The sequence below is a fragment of the Micropterus salmoides genome, unplaced genomic scaffold (assembly GCF_014851395.1).
Source record: "Micropterus salmoides isolate LMB-PRFRI ecotype aquatic unplaced genomic scaffold, ASM1485139v1 Ms_hic_scaffold_19, whole genome shotgun sequence".
Classification (NCBI taxonomy): domain Eukaryota; kingdom Metazoa; phylum Chordata; class Actinopteri; order Centrarchiformes; family Centrarchidae; genus Micropterus; species Micropterus salmoides.
The window spans coordinates 28,027,511-28,044,432 of record NW_024041039.1 but is presented as its reverse complement, the minus strand read 5'-3'; the positions used below and the strand labels follow the sequence as shown (position 1 = coordinate 28,044,432).

General features: G+C 40.5%; 1 protein-coding gene across 1 annotated transcript in view; it reads left to right on the top strand.

Annotated features, from left to right (window-relative positions):
• LOC119910068 (peroxidasin) overlaps window positions 1–16,922 on the top strand; it is a 57,145-nt gene that overhangs the window by 985 nt on the left and 39,238 nt on the right. The window contains 2 exon segments of the mRNA XM_038728442.1: window positions 14,529–14,600; window positions 15,753–15,824. Coding sequence (XP_038584370.1) covers window positions 14,529–14,600; window positions 15,753–15,824 — 144 coding nt within the window.

Here is a 16,922-nt window from a genome sequence, read left to right as displayed (position 1 = left end):
ACAGGTTAAACTCCATGTTTGACTTTCCTTCTGGGATGAAAGGAAGGAAATATTTCTTAGTTGACAAGCACTTGTGATTGTGTCCTGGTTGTCAGGAGCCCTCTGCTACTGTCACCCAACTAAACAATTTCCTTTTTGTCGTAGCTGACCACAGCTTCTCAGAGCCACAATGACAGAACACAGTACTCCAGATCTGTGCAATCTCCAAAATATGTGGCACCCTTTGTCTTTGGTTGGCCACTGCAATCTTGTTGTGCATTTCATTCCATAATGCATGGAACTATAAATAGCTTCATCTGGCCTGTAAGCAGGGGACAAAGGGGCAACTCAGCCAGCCAGAAGGCAACCAGTAGCATACTCAGAATTAGCCTTGTGCTCATCTGGGGTCATCCCACAGTCTTGAAGGGAGCCCATAGTGCACCCCCAGGATACCCCCAAAGGAAAGATGAAAGTCCGCCCTTCACCACAGCAATGAAAGGATTGTTTAGGTCTTCTGTAGGATGTTAGAGGGCTGATCAGAGCAGAAAAGCACGCTGTGGTTTCCCAGAAGCTTTCATGCCAGTGAGCTTTGAAGCTGCAGCCACTTCTCGCTTTTCCCCCTCGCTCCGCAGTCATGTCAGGACATGAATGCAGTTCCTGCTCGGCCTTCCCTCATTCTGCTGTATAAAATGTTCAACACATCACTGGTCATCTGCAGTAGGAAAACTGCTTTGGATAGAACTTGAGCTCACCAGGCAGTGTTGAGAGGAATGTCTAAATGTGAGGAAGAGTGTTGTGTCCTTGCAGTTTGTGCTCTGCCTGCTGTGGCTGATCACATTAAGCCTAATAACATGGTAGTCAAAGTGGACTGAAAACATGTCTTTTACCTGAGATTTTGCATGTTGAGGAGTATACACTATTTGCATAATAAACATTGTATTTGTCTCTTGGTTAGCTTTTAAGCGATAATGCCACAGCCAAGGTCCTTAGGGTTCGAGCTCTTCCTCTATATAGAGAGCTTTTCAGTGAATATGTAATAGTAGGTACATGTTTTTTTCTTGTATAGACACTTGACCTATAGCTATGTGCTGTATAGTATAGACACTGCATTCCTCCTTCCACCTGGCAGCATGCCATTCAAGGAATTCAAAATAATAATATAAGGGTGTGAGATGATCCACCATATAAACCTTTAGATCAAAGGTAGTGTAACCTGATGAAAAGTAAAGCACTGGTTCACATCTGTTATTTTGGGTAACACAATATTTTATTGTACATCAGTATTTGTTAAACACAGAAATATACTCCTACTCCTGCTTATCTATTTAATACATTTCTCTTTACTGGTAATTTCTTTCACAGCTGTATTCTCGCTGGAATGATATCAGTCTGTTTAATTTTTAAGTAAATGGCCGTTAATTTGTTTTTGTACGTCCTTTTGAGATCTATTTATAGTATAGTAGGGTTAGTGACACCATCAGGGTTTTTTCCAGACTCAATGTAACACCAGGGGACGTAGGGCATGGGAAGATGTGTTTCTTATCTTTAATATATCTGTTGGATTTTTGAGGTTTACCTGAACAGCAACATAAGAATTTTCCCTCCTTAGTTTTGATTAAAAACACTAATGTGACTCACCTTAGATTTCAATTGGCTGGGAATCTCCTGAGTGTATGTTTGTACCTATGAAAATTCAACCAAATATGCATCTACATATGTTTATGATTAGGAAACACTGCCCAGATAACAAAGGTGCTAAATTGGAAGGTTTCAAACAACAATGTTAGTGTCTTCAGCTTTTTGAAACTCAAAAGAGCTCTTTTTGTTTCCTCTGGTCCACTGTAAGCTACTGTACTTAGGCTATTTACCACGAGCTTTTCTACATGACACTTGGAGCAAGAAACATGGGTATTTTTTCTTTGTTTTTTTTTGGTTCTTTCTGGCCTACATTTGGTTTTCAGCTGTTTTCTCTAAGGACTTTCTGTTTGAGGCATGACAGTAAATTACATTTCCTCTTCTCATGGATTTGCTGGAGCTGGAGAAATGATTATTTTTACATTAGCACTGCTTTGCCCAACATCAAACACAAACTGCTTGTTTTACTGGTATTACCATAGCAGCTCAAGAAACAGGCTCAACATGATAAGTCTTACATCTTTGTATGATTCACAGTATCAAAGCTTGTCAGTGTAAAAGAGGATTTTTATTTCACAAGTCAGTAGCTGTGTGTGCTGGATGAGTGGCAGTGTTGAATGGAATGAGTGTCCAGATCACGAGTGGAATCTGGTGTTTGATGGGTGCAGGAAGGCTGGTGAGGCAGTTCAGTGGGGGTTGGTGTCACCGTGTCATCAGGTTGTAGACTTGATTGCACAGCATGCTTCCCTCTACTAAAGGATGTAATAAGCATTTCAAACAGACACATTTCTATGACTCCCTCCTTTGAGCTCTGCATGGATAACTACCTGGTGGTTGGTGGCAAGCCGATGTTCTCTGTCTAAATGTCTTCATTTATTTTAGCTCTCCCCCTGCTCACTGTCCCAAAACTGTGGCTTGGTCTGGCTGAGTGACAGTGTTGGTGAGTCAGGGAGGGAAAGTGGACTTCTATTGTGTGGAATTTGCTGCAGTCAGGCTTTGTGAGGCACTCAGTCTCTGCAGCATTATGGAATGCAAAGCCAGAAATCCCCAAAGCTTTGCTCATTTGCACAGGGCGATTTGGCCAGGGCGAAGATAGTTGTCAAAAGGCACTCTACTGGCCCTTTCCTGTGCCCATCCAATGCAGGACAGCTGGTGACTTTGGGGGAACACTGGTTCCCATTTCTTCCAAATGAGTTCCTAAAAACTGTATCTTGAATAAATGCTGAATCTTGGTTATTTAAAAAATGTGTGTTCAGCCAGTTTGATGGAATACTGTTCTTCATGGAGGGCTAAGACAGCGTCTCACAAATAAAGACAAAAAAACTCATGACCTAAACACACATATTGTGACTTTCAAAAAAAACAAGAATTATGAACTGGTGCTCTTTTTTTATTTGATTATTTTAGTTGTATAGTATTTGTCCTTAAAATGCAGAATTATGCTATATAACATTTAAATGCCTTCTTTTTAAAGAGGTGGCATTATGCTTTTTGGCTTTTTCCCTCTCCTTTATTGAGTTATGTCTTTTTTGTGCATGTAACAGGTTTGCAAAGTGAAAAAGCCCAAAGTCCAGCCCAAGGGGAGTGCCCATCTCCCACAGAAAACTCTGAACTGCCTGAAAACAGCTCGTTTGTAGTCCAGCCGTTTCCCTTTCATCCCTGTATCGTCACAGGGATGAAAGCTAAATGCACGTCATGTAACGCTCTGACACTCCCTCAAAAACACTGGTGGAAAAACAGTGAGCTGCAGCACACACCTCTCCGCTCCCTTCCAAACACTAGCTACCCTCCTGGCAGTCAATGGACATAAAGTTGTTACTGTGATGTAGAGACAGAGCTCAGTTAAAACTTTATGGATGAAAGATACTTTTGTTACAGAGTAATAACTCACCACTCTGAAACTCTTGCCCAGTCCAAAGATCACGTAGAGGCAATACTCCATAGCTAAAATGAAGTTGTGTAGTGGTAATTACAAGTTTCATGTAGAGATGTTTTCAACAGCTTAACTATCTCCCACCAGATGTGTCATTGTGTTAAAGAGGTGGTATTATGCTCATTTTCAGGTTCAAAATCTTAATTAGGGTTTGTACCAGAAAAGGTTTACATGGTTTAATTTTCAAAAAACACCATATTTTTCTCACACTGCACATTGCTGCAGCTTCTCTTTTCACCTTATGTGTTGTACGCTCCGCTCTTGAGCTACAGAGTGATGCATCTTACTTGTAAAAAATCTTTGTTGGGAGTTGCACAGGCACAGTTCCCAGGGAAGGACTACAAAGCCAATCAGAAGCAGAGAAGGGCGGGTCGTAAGAAACAAGGTAGTGTGATCCAAATCAAAGCCGCTTCAGACTGCACAACCACACAACATCATTGTTCCACATCTTACCATAAACACTACAAAAATCACCATATTTCAACTCAATTTTACATAAAAATTGGCCAAACAATTTGAACGTTTGCTCAGTAGCTTTCACATCAGATGTAACATTAGCATATAGCTATAACTTTAGCTGTGTTAGCCAGCGTTTACAACAACTCCGCACTTGAACAGCCTGTGAAGTTACATTGCCGTGTTTATTTAAAATATAATTCACAACCAATGAAGCATACTTACAGGTTGTGACTGTGAGTTGCATCGTCTTTTAGGACTAAACCTTGAACTGTTGCCGGTGTTCTGACGATCTATGCTGCCTTGCCGAAAAATGCTACAATAGCGCAAATCGATAGACTGACTCTACTCGGCCCTGCTCCGTTTTCCATTGCAGATAGTACCCAGAGATGGTACGTAGCTTGTCGTCATAGCGCTGCTACACACAGCTGCCGCGACGTAATGTTCAATGCGCCACACACACCAGCGATCCACACAGCTTTTTCTTTAAGTTAAAACGTTTCAACATTCCTCAGAATGTAAAGACAGATAAGCGGTATGAAAACCTTCCAGCTGTGTTTTCCTCTGCCGTTGTTGCTGCAGCGGTCTGTGTGACGGCGGGAGCAGAGGGCTCTGTGTCTGGCTGAGGCCGGCCACTGGCTGGCTTGGAACCTCGACGGAGGTGAGGTGATACGAAAAAAAGTACCTGGAAGCAGGTACATGTACAACATTTCTACAATGGAAAACCAAACAAAGGCGAGTCGAGCTGGTACTGTGCAGTGGAAAAGAGGCTTAATTAAAATCAAAGGGCCTCCGCTCAGACTAGCTTGGTTTGAAAGTGTGCCTGACCCCCGCTAGCCGCTTGGCAAGCTTTATGATGCGTTTTCATTGTGACGTTCACAGTGAAGGAAGGGAAACGGCTGGACTACAAACGTGCTGTTTTCAAGCAGTTCAGAGCAGTGCCTTCTGTGGGAGATGGGAACTCCCTTTGGGCTGGACTTTGGGCTTTTTCACTTTGCAAACATATTACATGCACAAAAAAAGAGATATAACTCAATAAAGGAGAGGGGAAATGCCAAAAAGCATAATACCACCTCTTTAAAATGATGACCAATTGGGTTTGACCTTTTGTGTTGGTCCTGTGACAGTGCTACCAGCTGTAGCTTGTGTAATCTGTAGTACACTGGCTAAGTGACGTTAGTGCAAGTGACATAAAGTAAGTAACAAAACAGTCATGAGCGTCAGAACTAGGAAAAGGGCTGGAGCTTGATTGTCTCTGACAGGCGGAACTATGGTAAAGAATGTAGAAGGCTGCCTGTGAGTAGCTTCTATCTTTCAAATCTTTCTTTTTTCATGTCCGTTTGAGTCAGTTTGACAGCCTGAATACAACCCTGAAATGTATAATGCATCTGCAAAACTGTCTGCTACATTGTGAGATCGCTTTTTCCAACAAATTTGACAATATTTCTCCGGGGAGTGCAGTAATAGACCGTGGCAACACCGACAGTTTGTCGGACTTAGTACAACAGTAACCAAGGGGGCCGGGGCTTAGCGAAGGGTCAATTGCACCATTTCCAGCTGAAGATGGGATGTTTCTGAGTTAGTGGACAGTGGTTATGTAAATCCTACAAGACAGTATATGGTGTGTTTTGAAGGGCCATACCAAGCCAAAGGTCAGTAGTTCCAGTGATTGTATTATATGAACACCACCCCTTCAACTTCTCACTTGTGACTGTAGTGACTTTTCTCAGCTCATTTTATTTGTAATGATGCATAGCTGTATTTAGCAGTCCAAATCCTTCTTTCTCTGTAGGATTTTGATAGTGCTCTAGCTGTGCACCAGCACTCCCTTTACAAGAAACAAATCCTTGTCATTATACCGGATGTGTGTCGCAGAGAACTATTGCAGCCATGTTTGGAGACCTGGTTCGCTGTTCCTCCAACCAAGTGAGGAGCCAGCCATGTTCTTGTTTAACTAAGAATGACTCACGCACACCCGAGAGTCCTTGGCAAGGCTACTTGGGCATGTGTCACAAAGCTAAATGACTCCCCTGACTAGAGAGGGAGAGAATGAGAGGAGAGGTCCACACATGGCACTCAGATGCTGGTTGAATTGGGCAGAAGCCAGGCTGACTCGTTGTCCTGGCTCTGACAAGAATTCTGAAACTTTCCCTGCAGTTATAGTCCACATTTGCACAGTTCTGCGTCATATGATTTTTGTTTGCTTTGTGAATGCACAGAACCATTCAGACAGTATGGTAAAGGTCATGGCTGCAGATATGCATATCAGTGCACTATCAAACACAGGATTTGTTGGTGATTTTTGTCTTTATGGGGACTTGGGAACTGGTGGGTGGCCTCTTCATGTCCAGCACAGACCACCAAACAAAGCATTTCTACTGGTAGCTGGAGAGGTGCCAAATCACACCCTGGGTATTGCTAAGGTGCTCTTGAGCAAGGAATCAAACCTCTTTTATTTTTATTTAATTTTTAAAATATTATTTAACCTTTATTTTATTAGGCAGGTCAGTTAAGAACCAATTAAATGCCTCCAATGGGAAAGGGGTGAATGGATTAAATAAAAAAAGAAGTATACCATAGATCAACAACATAATACCAACAAGCATCAACCAAGCACACAGGACAGCAAGTATGAAGCAATCAGTCATAAAAACAGTCACATAAAAACATTAAACCATAAAACAGCTATCATAAAAACACAGAAGAAAGCAGAGCAGCACAATGATTTTGGCTAAGTGATTTAGAAATACATTATACTTGACTTGAGGAGCAGACAATTTAAAGAGCAATACAACAGGGGAGAAATAGAAGACTGACGTATGGGCATGGGGAGTATCATGAACCGTCATCACAGGAAGCAGGTACAGGTTTCTGTATGTTGGAGATTTTGTTTGTGAATGCGGGAACAGAAAAAAAGTTAGATAGTTTAGTTGTTTTTTGTAACTGGTTCCAATCAGTAGGTGCTGCAAATTGAAAGGAGGACCAACCCAGAGAGGCTTTTGGGATTTTTAACTAAATATATGTTTAGCAGAGCCGGTGCTGTACGTAGAGGAAGAGGGATATAGTAGACATCTCAAATAGGGGGGAGAGAGGCCTAAGAGGGTTTTGTAAATAAGAGTAATCCAGTGGATTTTCCGTTGTGTATGTAGTGAAGGCCAATTTGTGCTGCTATACAGAGTGCAATGATTAGTGTTGTAGTTAAGACCGCCCAAACCGAGACCAAGTCAAGACCAAGACCAGAGTTTACAAGACCGAGACAAGACCAAGACTTTTAGGGGCTTTATGTCACTATCATTATTGATTTATTATACAAAACTAATTTTTGTGCAAGCATTAGGTTTTCTGGGTGACTCTTAATGGTGACGTTAGTCCATATTTGATCGATCATTGATCTGCATCTGAGTATTCAAACTCAAAATTCGCTCTCTTAAAGGAATGTGCCATGTGCTTAATGTATAAATACATGTACCAATTGGTGGCAAATCTGATGGCTGAATGGTGTAAATGCTCCGTACTTGTATAGCGTCTTTCTAGTCTTTTCGACCACTCAAAGTGCTTTTACACTACACTGCATTCACACACATTCTTAAATGTACTGCTATATACACAAAAGTGCAATAACGTGGTTTGCAAACACTTTAAATGGGTTACAAATAATGTTACCAACAATATTCCCTTTACACAGTAGCAATAAAATATTTCTTGTAAAAACTTAACATTAATGTTATTAAATCAAATATTCAACTAAAGCTATTTGCCACTGCCAGGGCATTACCTTTTATCTAGCTTGTTAAAACAAGTTACCATCAGAGTCCAGTTTTCTTGGGGTTTTTTCTCAGCGTGCAGTGTGAAGCTATCCACTTCTCTATGGCATTTCATCGCTTGTCTTGCTTTTGTTTATCTACGTCTGCCGAAACCTCCCTCCGCTGCTTGTTTGGGTGGGTGATTTGCAGGCTGATCAATATCCCACCCCTCCTGTGACCTATAGTTTGACTGTATGTGTATTCAGAACCAGTGAGAAACGGACTTATAATAATTAAATAATAATAATAATAATAAAAACTGTCCTAACCTGCAATAAAATAATTGTGGGGAAGGTGGTAAAGTAAGGTGGAGAATTAAGTCAAATTAAAATAGTGAGATGAGAAATAACATAGGCTACAAGAAATAGGGTAATGTATTCAAATATTTTCAAATAAAAATTACAAATATACCCCTCAACCACAGTAAAGCTAGATTTATACTCCTGCGTAGGGTTTACGTGCATAGCTACGCCGTAGGCTACGCACGTAGCCAGGCATTTATACTTGTGTGTCCGTCAATGTGTAATTACACCCCCATTTGCTAGTCGCCGGTAGCGCTACAGCGTCCACTGTGTCGACTTTTGCTGGCCGAGCAGGCTAACTTCCGGTTTAGCCCTCCGCTCACGTGAATGGGGTAAACTTGTATACGTGCGGCTGGTGTAGCATTTTCAAATGTTATCGACCAAATGGATCACGTTCTGATAGTGAAACGAGTCATTTCGCTCTATTGTTTATATATACTGAAAAAAAGTGGAGCCTAGAATTGAGCCCTTCTTTGGTGACGGATAGTGTTCGAGACAGCTGATGTTCTGACCTTACATATTGAGTTCTTTGAGATAGATAGTTTGAGAACAAGGCCATGGTCAGATGAGACACAGCAATACTCCTTAGCAGAGCAACAAGGATGCACTGGTCTACTGTATCAAAGGCTTTTGCAAGGTCAATAAAAACATTGACACATAATTTAAAACCTTTAGAGTTGCAGTGACACAACCAAACCCAGAACGGAAACTGGATACCTGGATTTACACGTTTTTTCAATAATTTGAAATACATGGCAAGATTGAAATTGGCCTGTAACAGTGAAGATCAGCTGGCTTACCCCCTTTAAATAAAGGACAAGCTCTAACTGTTCATGTCGCCATCCTATGAGGCAGCCCCCTTGCTATGGCAGCTCCCCATACATTAATACATACAGACAGTTGCATGTGTGTATTCTGGGCCTGTGTGTGTAAAATAACAACAAAAAAAGTTATTTAGTTAGTTTAATGAAGTATGCCTTCTCTAGGAATCCAAAAATATGTTCTTTGCCTGCTGTTCATTGTACTGCCTGCTGTGTTGATATTGAGGTTGACCATATTAGTCTCATTCACACCATCATGTGCAGAATTTGGGGGACATAAATAGTTGTTGAAAGTTGGTCTTCCACCTCTTTTTACATGGTTTTCATCAGCTTTCGTCTTATTACCATTACGTTTTGTTGCTAGAAAACTGGGAGCTCCAATCACTTGTGCTCATTCCACATACTTGAGCAGCATCATTAACCTGTGTGGGACAGCTAAAGCAAATGTGAAATCATGTAAAGCAGTGAATAATTAAATAGACCAGACATATCCTGGCAGTGCGACACAGAACTATGGCTCTTCTCTTTTGTCTAGAACACCATTCAAAAATTTTAGACGCAGTACTGTGATGCCAAGAACAAGGTCCTGGTTAAATAATGAATCATCTAAATTAAATTATATTGATTACATTTATTTTCATTAAATGGACACATATTAAGATATTAAACACACTGTATAAAGCATTGACTATTAACATATTTTATACAGAAATACAAACATTGATTTGGCCTCTAAAATTATGAATTGATAAAAAGTTGTTGTCCAACATCAGAGCTCTTAGGTCTGATGGGCTAAAATATTGCCAGTTATGTCCAATTGAAGCCAGTGGATATACTGTTTATAAGGAGGTAGGAGTTTTTATCATGCAAACCATTTGGTCAGTAGAATAATTTCCTATGTGCTATCATTGAAACTAGGTATGCCTAGCCAGCCAATATAGAACAGTCCAGTGTCCCAAATCCCACTGTTGTGGTTGATATTATTATAACCAAGTCACTGTGTATTTTCTCAAAGAGCCATGAGCTCTCCCAAGCTGAGGTGCCTTGCTAAGGAGGGACATGGTTGCTTGTCAGTGTTATTGCTGTAAAAGAAAAAACAGACAGTAAATCACTTATCTGACAGTAGACTTTTGCTAGGGTTGTTGCATGCATTAAAGATGGTTTGATTAAATTTAGGGATGAAACGGTATGAAAATTTCATATCACGATTATAGTGACCAAAATTATCACGGTAATCAGTATTATCAGGGTATTGTAAAAATGTGCCGAAAAAGATTAAAATATACTGATACACACACTGAAACCATTTCAACAAGTTTTATATTGAAAACTACAAATACAATTACCATTTTGTTTGCATAAAAAATTAAATAACAGCAAATACCTTTTGTAAACATATGAAAATCATCTAAGTGATCAAGATTTTATATTTTATATTATATAGATAACTGCACTGATTGTTACTGCAATGAGCCCAAAAACTGACATAAATACAGAGGAGTCTGTAGCTTTTCCAGATATGGTGGTTGGTTGACTAAACTGCGCAACGTGTTATCATGTGCATTGGACGAATAGAGGCTATGAGGCAGCAACTTTCTAACTTTCCTATCTTTTTTTTGTAATCACACATTTTAAGCATTGCTTGTCAACCAGGAAATTAAGATTTGGTCAGCTTGGCTGCTGTCCCACTCCTTACCAGATTTTGGCTGTAATGCACAGTTTTGTAGTTTGGAAACACTAAAGAAATACGAGCAGACAACGGCGAAACCGTCTCCAAACCATGTTTTGTCAAGAAATCACAAGTGAATAGTGACAAAACCGTGGGTGTAACAGGTGTATTTGTTATTATACTGATAAATATTATAATGACAAAGAATATGGGTGAAAGAATTCAGCATTAAGCAGGGATTATTTGTGCTACAGAGAGCTGGAGGTGACTAAAAAATATTTTATAATGAAAATTTAGCTGCCCGCTCTTCTCATTGGCTGGATGTGGATGTCGAGTCGGCCGACAGCTCCAGATATTTAGCATGCTAGCTATCTGGCTTGCGTCTGTGATGCGTCAGCGAGCCGCTTTGATGCTTCATTGAGGAGTTCACACATAACGACTGTGGCAAGCGCCGATCGATCACTCATTTGCACCTGATCATAGCCCGGGGGTCTGAAATTGTGTAGTGTGAACTGGGCTTTATGTGGACGCAAATCCAGCTGCTATATGAGCATTTAAAAATTTGGACGGCTTAATGTAGCTACAGCTATTCTAGAGTAGTAATAGTAACTAGAGTTATTCTGTCCCTAAATCATGTCTGTACACACACTGGACCTACAGTTCTATCTCAGACAGTGTGCCCAAAACACTGCAGGCAGCATTGTCTAGTCTAAATAGGTCATTCTCATTATCTTTTGAGAAATACAAGGCTTGAGTTTAGTTTATGCCAAAAAGCTGCAGTTCAAACAAAGGAAGTTAATGGTAAAATCATGCTTTCAGTCTCAAAGTACAGTACGAGGCTCTCTCTAGGAGTATTTCTTCATTAATTTTAAATTTCCATTTAAAAAGAAGTTTCCTTTTGTCTGTTGACTTTGTTCTGACCAGCATATCAAGTCACGGGCCTACCGTCCTGTGAGGCTAAATGACAAATGTCTTTGTTTTCAAAAATAAATCAAATGTTTTTTTTGTTCTGCCCTCACTGTATTCGTGCTACTGTCTACAAATTCCCATGGCTCCTTCACGACTGAGACAGGGAAGCTGTTCACCTTCAGGCTTTTTGTTTAGGCAAAACTCAGAATAGTCTGTCAGCCCCTCTGCAGGATTGTTAGCCTTACTGTTTTATAGTTCCCTGCAGTGCACTGCCATCAAAATGCATTAATGGGAGTTAACGGACTCATTTAATATGTCCCGGAACAAATATCATAAAATGCTAGAACTTAATTTTTGGGACAACATCCTAGCAGTCTGTAGTTGCTCAATGAACTATTTGCAGAAGAATGTCTCACAGATGCCTTGTTTACAAAATGTCATTCATACTTCTTCCTGTATTTTTTCCTTTGACTCTTGTTCCTTGATGATAAACCCTCACAAAGCAACTTTATAGGCCATCTTGTTCCATCTCATTGACAAAGTATAGTCATTACTTCCTGTTTAATTGTAGCAAAACAATTGTGGATTTTTGCTTTCATGCTTGCTGGGAGCACTGGTATTAGTGTAGATCTTGTGGATTTGTATCATAAAAAGCCTTACTACTCTGAGTAGGGGAAGTGTGATTAGTGTAGATGTGTTTGTGAAACACATTATTCTCTGGGTTATGATGGAGGGCCAAGGTCAGGTTTTTTGCACACACACACAAAGGTTTTTATTAACAGGTCGACAAACACACAGTACAGTTTAGAGTGTCATTGCTGCCATTCCTTGATCAAAAGCCACCACTGGTGATGACGTCATCAGCTCCAGTATTTCGAGGACACTGGTTAGCCTTCAGCTTTGAACGAATCCTGTGAAACAAGCATGTTCCTTCTTTTTCCTTTAGACTTCCCTCAGCAGAAATCAGAATCATTGCTTTCATGTGTGCACCTGAAATGGGTGCTGCCTGAAGCAGCACGCAGCCCTGCTCTCCTGCTCCCCTCCCCCTTTCCTTCATCTCAGAGCTGGAGGCCTCTCAGTTGTTTAGGAGAGCCCCTGCCTCTGCATGTCAGGGCAGTGCACTCTGCACCCTGGGCTCATTGCCTAGAGAGAGGTGTTTTCCTAAGGGTGCTGTGCCTCTTCACCTAGCAGTGATCCCTGTTCTTTCTATGGAAGACTTTCACCCCTCCCTCCATTTAAAATGTTGTTGACAGCTCATTCTCTTAGTGCTCCAAATGCATCAAAACTATTGATGCTCAGCACTCTCAACTTTCTGATTGTGAGGTTTTATGGCTTGGTCCAAGCTGGCCATAGTTGAGCATTGCAGATGACACATGAATGAATCAACACCTTCTGCAGTTTTATTTTGAAGTCTTACCTTGACATTAAGAACTTAAAGAAGTTTCTCACTTACTGAAAGAGGTGCCAGAAACATACACATACAAACATTATCTCCATAGCTGAAGGAGTTCTTTGAGTGAATTCTTGCACTACCTCACAGCCTATATGAAAGGAAGTCAGTATATGAAAAGGTTGGACTCACCCTGATTAGATCCATATGTGAGGGCTTTTCCAGAGCGAATGACCTGTAACCATTTCACTGGCTATGAAATCAGCAGATTTTGTTATTTGGCCCACATTTTCTCAGAAATATTAGAATGTAAAAACTCAGTAATATATAGCTTTATGGTGCTTTGCCTGTTCTGCTTAAAGGGAAACAGACAATATGAATGCTAAGCTAATGGATTAATAAACCATCTAAATGACCTAAATCTGTATGCTTTCGTAGCATGAAAGGTTGTGTCAGACATCATCACCAGAAAAAGAGCAATGGTAACGCTGTTTTTCTTTTCCTCTGAACTGGAACCTGGACTGATCTCAAGATTCTCATCGCCTTAGCATCTTGACAGTTTTGCATAATCCGTGAAGTACGTTATGTCTGTGGGACCCAGGCTCAGAGTATTTACTTTCTAAGGTCATTGGCTACAACAATGCTGGTAGACAGTCAAAGCGGTTACTGGGGGAGTTTAGCTCTCAAGAGGAGAGAGGTTGATGCAGTTCTTCCTTTCCTCAGTGCAGTGATAAATGCTTTGTGGTTCCACCCAAATGCTCTGTTAATCTCTTCAGACGGAGGTGTTTTCAGTATGCTTTTTTCTCAGGATGCCATGCTGGGTCAAATAATGCTAAACTGTCTATGGTTGTTGTGGTTTAAACTAAAGCACCAGTACAGACCATACATACCACACATAGAGAGTGTGAATGAGTTTAAGAATAGTTGGGGACTGATGCAAGTAGTGTTTCTAAATGCCCTAACTTTTTACCACTTTATGCTCCTCGAATCCTATGAATGGCTGGTTCCAATTACAGAATTTCATTTAGCAATTGGCTTTGTTTAAGGTCAGAAGATTTAGAGCCTAAGTTCCCCTAACATAACATCACTGTTCAGATGAGACGTTCCAATTTCACATAACTTGTCATTCTGTGGCAGGTAATGCCACACAGGGTTATGAATGATTTCACCTTCGCAGGACTAATTGCCATATTAGAGTCTTTAGCTTGTCACTTTCATGGCATGTTTAGTCATTTGTTGTAAGCCCAAGAGTGATTAGTGTCATGTCAAGCTATACTGTTATCATTACATGTCCTCTTAAATTAGGAAGTTAAATGAGAAAACGATACTGAAACCTGCTGCGACTAGCCTTGTGATCGTTATCTTTGGGGCAAATGTTATATAAATCTGCCCTTATGATTAAAGCTTGACAAAGGCATTCTTGTGAGATGAGTAATGTGTCCAATTATCCTTCATGATTCTTTCGTGAAGGCTCTGCTGTGGACTACAGTTCATGCAGCTGTGTTTTGTCTGCTTTCTACACATTAAGAATAAAAAAAAAAACAGTGTAACTATTGAATTTATATACAGCTTTTCTCTACAGTGTACTTCATGGAGTACTTTACTTATATGTATTTCCTTCTATTCTACAGAGATCTGAGGTTCAACAAAATCAAGGATTTACAACCGGGTTCCTTCAGACGATTAAAAAACCTCAACACCCTGTAAGTCTTTGTCCTCACTCTGAATGCACGAATGTTAACTTTTGGAGATATATAGTAGAACTTGTTTTTTGGTAAGAGTGTTTGTTTCCTAAATACTGTTTAATAATAATAATGACTTGTTGGACAGAAAATTAAATGCCTTAAGAAAACTACTATAAAAAATGAATCACCAGTCTCCTTAAAACAGCACTCTACACAATGATTGTTACTTCCCTAGAAAGTCCTGTTTGATTCACACACAGGCAAATTCTTGCTCTGTCCTGCTGTGGTTTCACACATGTAGGTCAGCCCGTAATCTGTGAAGAATTTATTTTTCCACTTCCACCCAGAGGCCTATTTATCATATGTCCAACCTGCTAGATGGTGCGTTGCTAAGCTAATAAAGCAGAATTTTTCATTGGCAACACATTAGCAACCTTCCTGAAATTCTACAGCTTACACTATGTAGCTATATCAGCAACTTGATATGGTCACAGTTCACTGTTCTGCTAACTGCAAGAATAAATCAAACACACCTCACGTAATTCAAATATTTGCAAACATTATTGAGATGCTTTCTCATCCATGCGTGCTGAGGAGTAAGGTCAAAATATGCAAAAAACAGACTAACCACATTTTAAAAAATTATGCTAAAAGTGAAGATATGTAGATCCATATATATAGATATATATATCCATGATAGTTGAAGATGAGAATATGTGCAGGTCACAGACATAACAGCTCAGATTTAGTTTCATAGTGAAGAAAAGTCCCTTTCAGGCAGGAGCCTTAAGCCCAGCTTAGCCAGCCATGCAAACTGTAGAGGGCTTTATATCCTGAACAGCTCTCCATGGTTTCAGGCTGCAATTCCACAGACTGAACAATAACACATCCTAAAGTCTATCAGTCTTCGGACTCCAGTGACATGTCCAATATTACTGTTATACAGACAGAAGTATGTCTGTAATGTCTGTTAAAGGGGAGAGCCTTTTGTGTTCTCTCAAGTGTCACTCTGTAGATTTTAAATCACAACCCTTGTGAAATCAGACTGCAGAACAAAGTGAGTACTGCATCTTGTCTTGACATAGGCATGACATATTCTACTTAGAATTAGCCAAACTTACTGTCCATCCTATTTTAACCAGAAAATAACATGTTTTCTTTTCTTTACAGCCTCCTCAACAACAATCATATACGAAGGATCCCCAGGGGGGCATTTGAAGACTTGGAAAACCTCAAATATCTGTAAGTTTCCCCCTTGAGGTCAAGCTATTTTTGAGACAGTGTGGCGGGATCTTTGTCCTGTCAGACTTAATAGGCAGAAGGTCACTGTTAAAGGAGTTCACTCTTTACTCTACAGAAGAGAAGGCATGGTGACACTTTAGTAGCAAAAAAAAAAAACATGCATAGCGACTGTAAAAGTGGAAGACAGCTGATGTAGCCAGACCAGTCACCCATTGTCTGATCCTCTGTAGTCATGTGTCTGGGAGTCTTGACCTAGAGGCTGAGAACAGGATTTTCGAGGCGTGTGTAGCCTCAAGGTTTTTGTGGGATTGCTGACTTTGTTAGTCACTGACATTATCATCCTAATGGCCTCAGTTGTGGGGAGAGCACTGTCTGTGCTCACAGTTAGATATGGTCTGATTTCCCTGCTTGGGCATCAGAGGACCTACGTACAGTACTTTAATGTTGGGACAGCGTTTACGTTGCTTAGTATGGTTTTGTTTGTGTTCGGTGAGATTTTTTGTACATTTTGAAACAAACTCATGAGATGACATCATGTTTTATTTTGTCTCCGATTAGGCAAAGCTTGTCGTCTGCATAGGTCTGCCTGATGGCTGATAAAGGGAACATGTATTACCAGCAATTACTGATAAAGACCTGTGTGTTTGGGAAAGAAGTAGTGTGACATACTGTTAGATCACTGCCCAGCTAATATCTTGGACCAGCACTGCACACTTCATACAAGAGCATCCGCTCTACTCAACAAGAGAGAGGGACGTCTGGATGATTAGAAGGGATGTACGGGTTTTTCTTGTTTTTCTCTCCTCAGCTTACTGAGACATCAACATGCCCCTCCTCTTTATGTTGTAATTAGATCCTGTAGCTATTTAGAACTGTTATAATTACAAAGCCCCTCTCACTTTAAAGCAGAGTTGATCTAAAGACTGAACCCCTACCCAGCCTTTGTGATTAGAGTAAGGTGTCCCCCCACCCTTCTCTCTTCCTGCTGATTCAGTTTTATAGCTGCAGGCTAGATTGTATCTCCCATCTCACCTCTCACCACTTCCTTTGGACCCCAGTAAAGTCCACCCCCTGTCATCTTTCATGCCCTCCAAACCT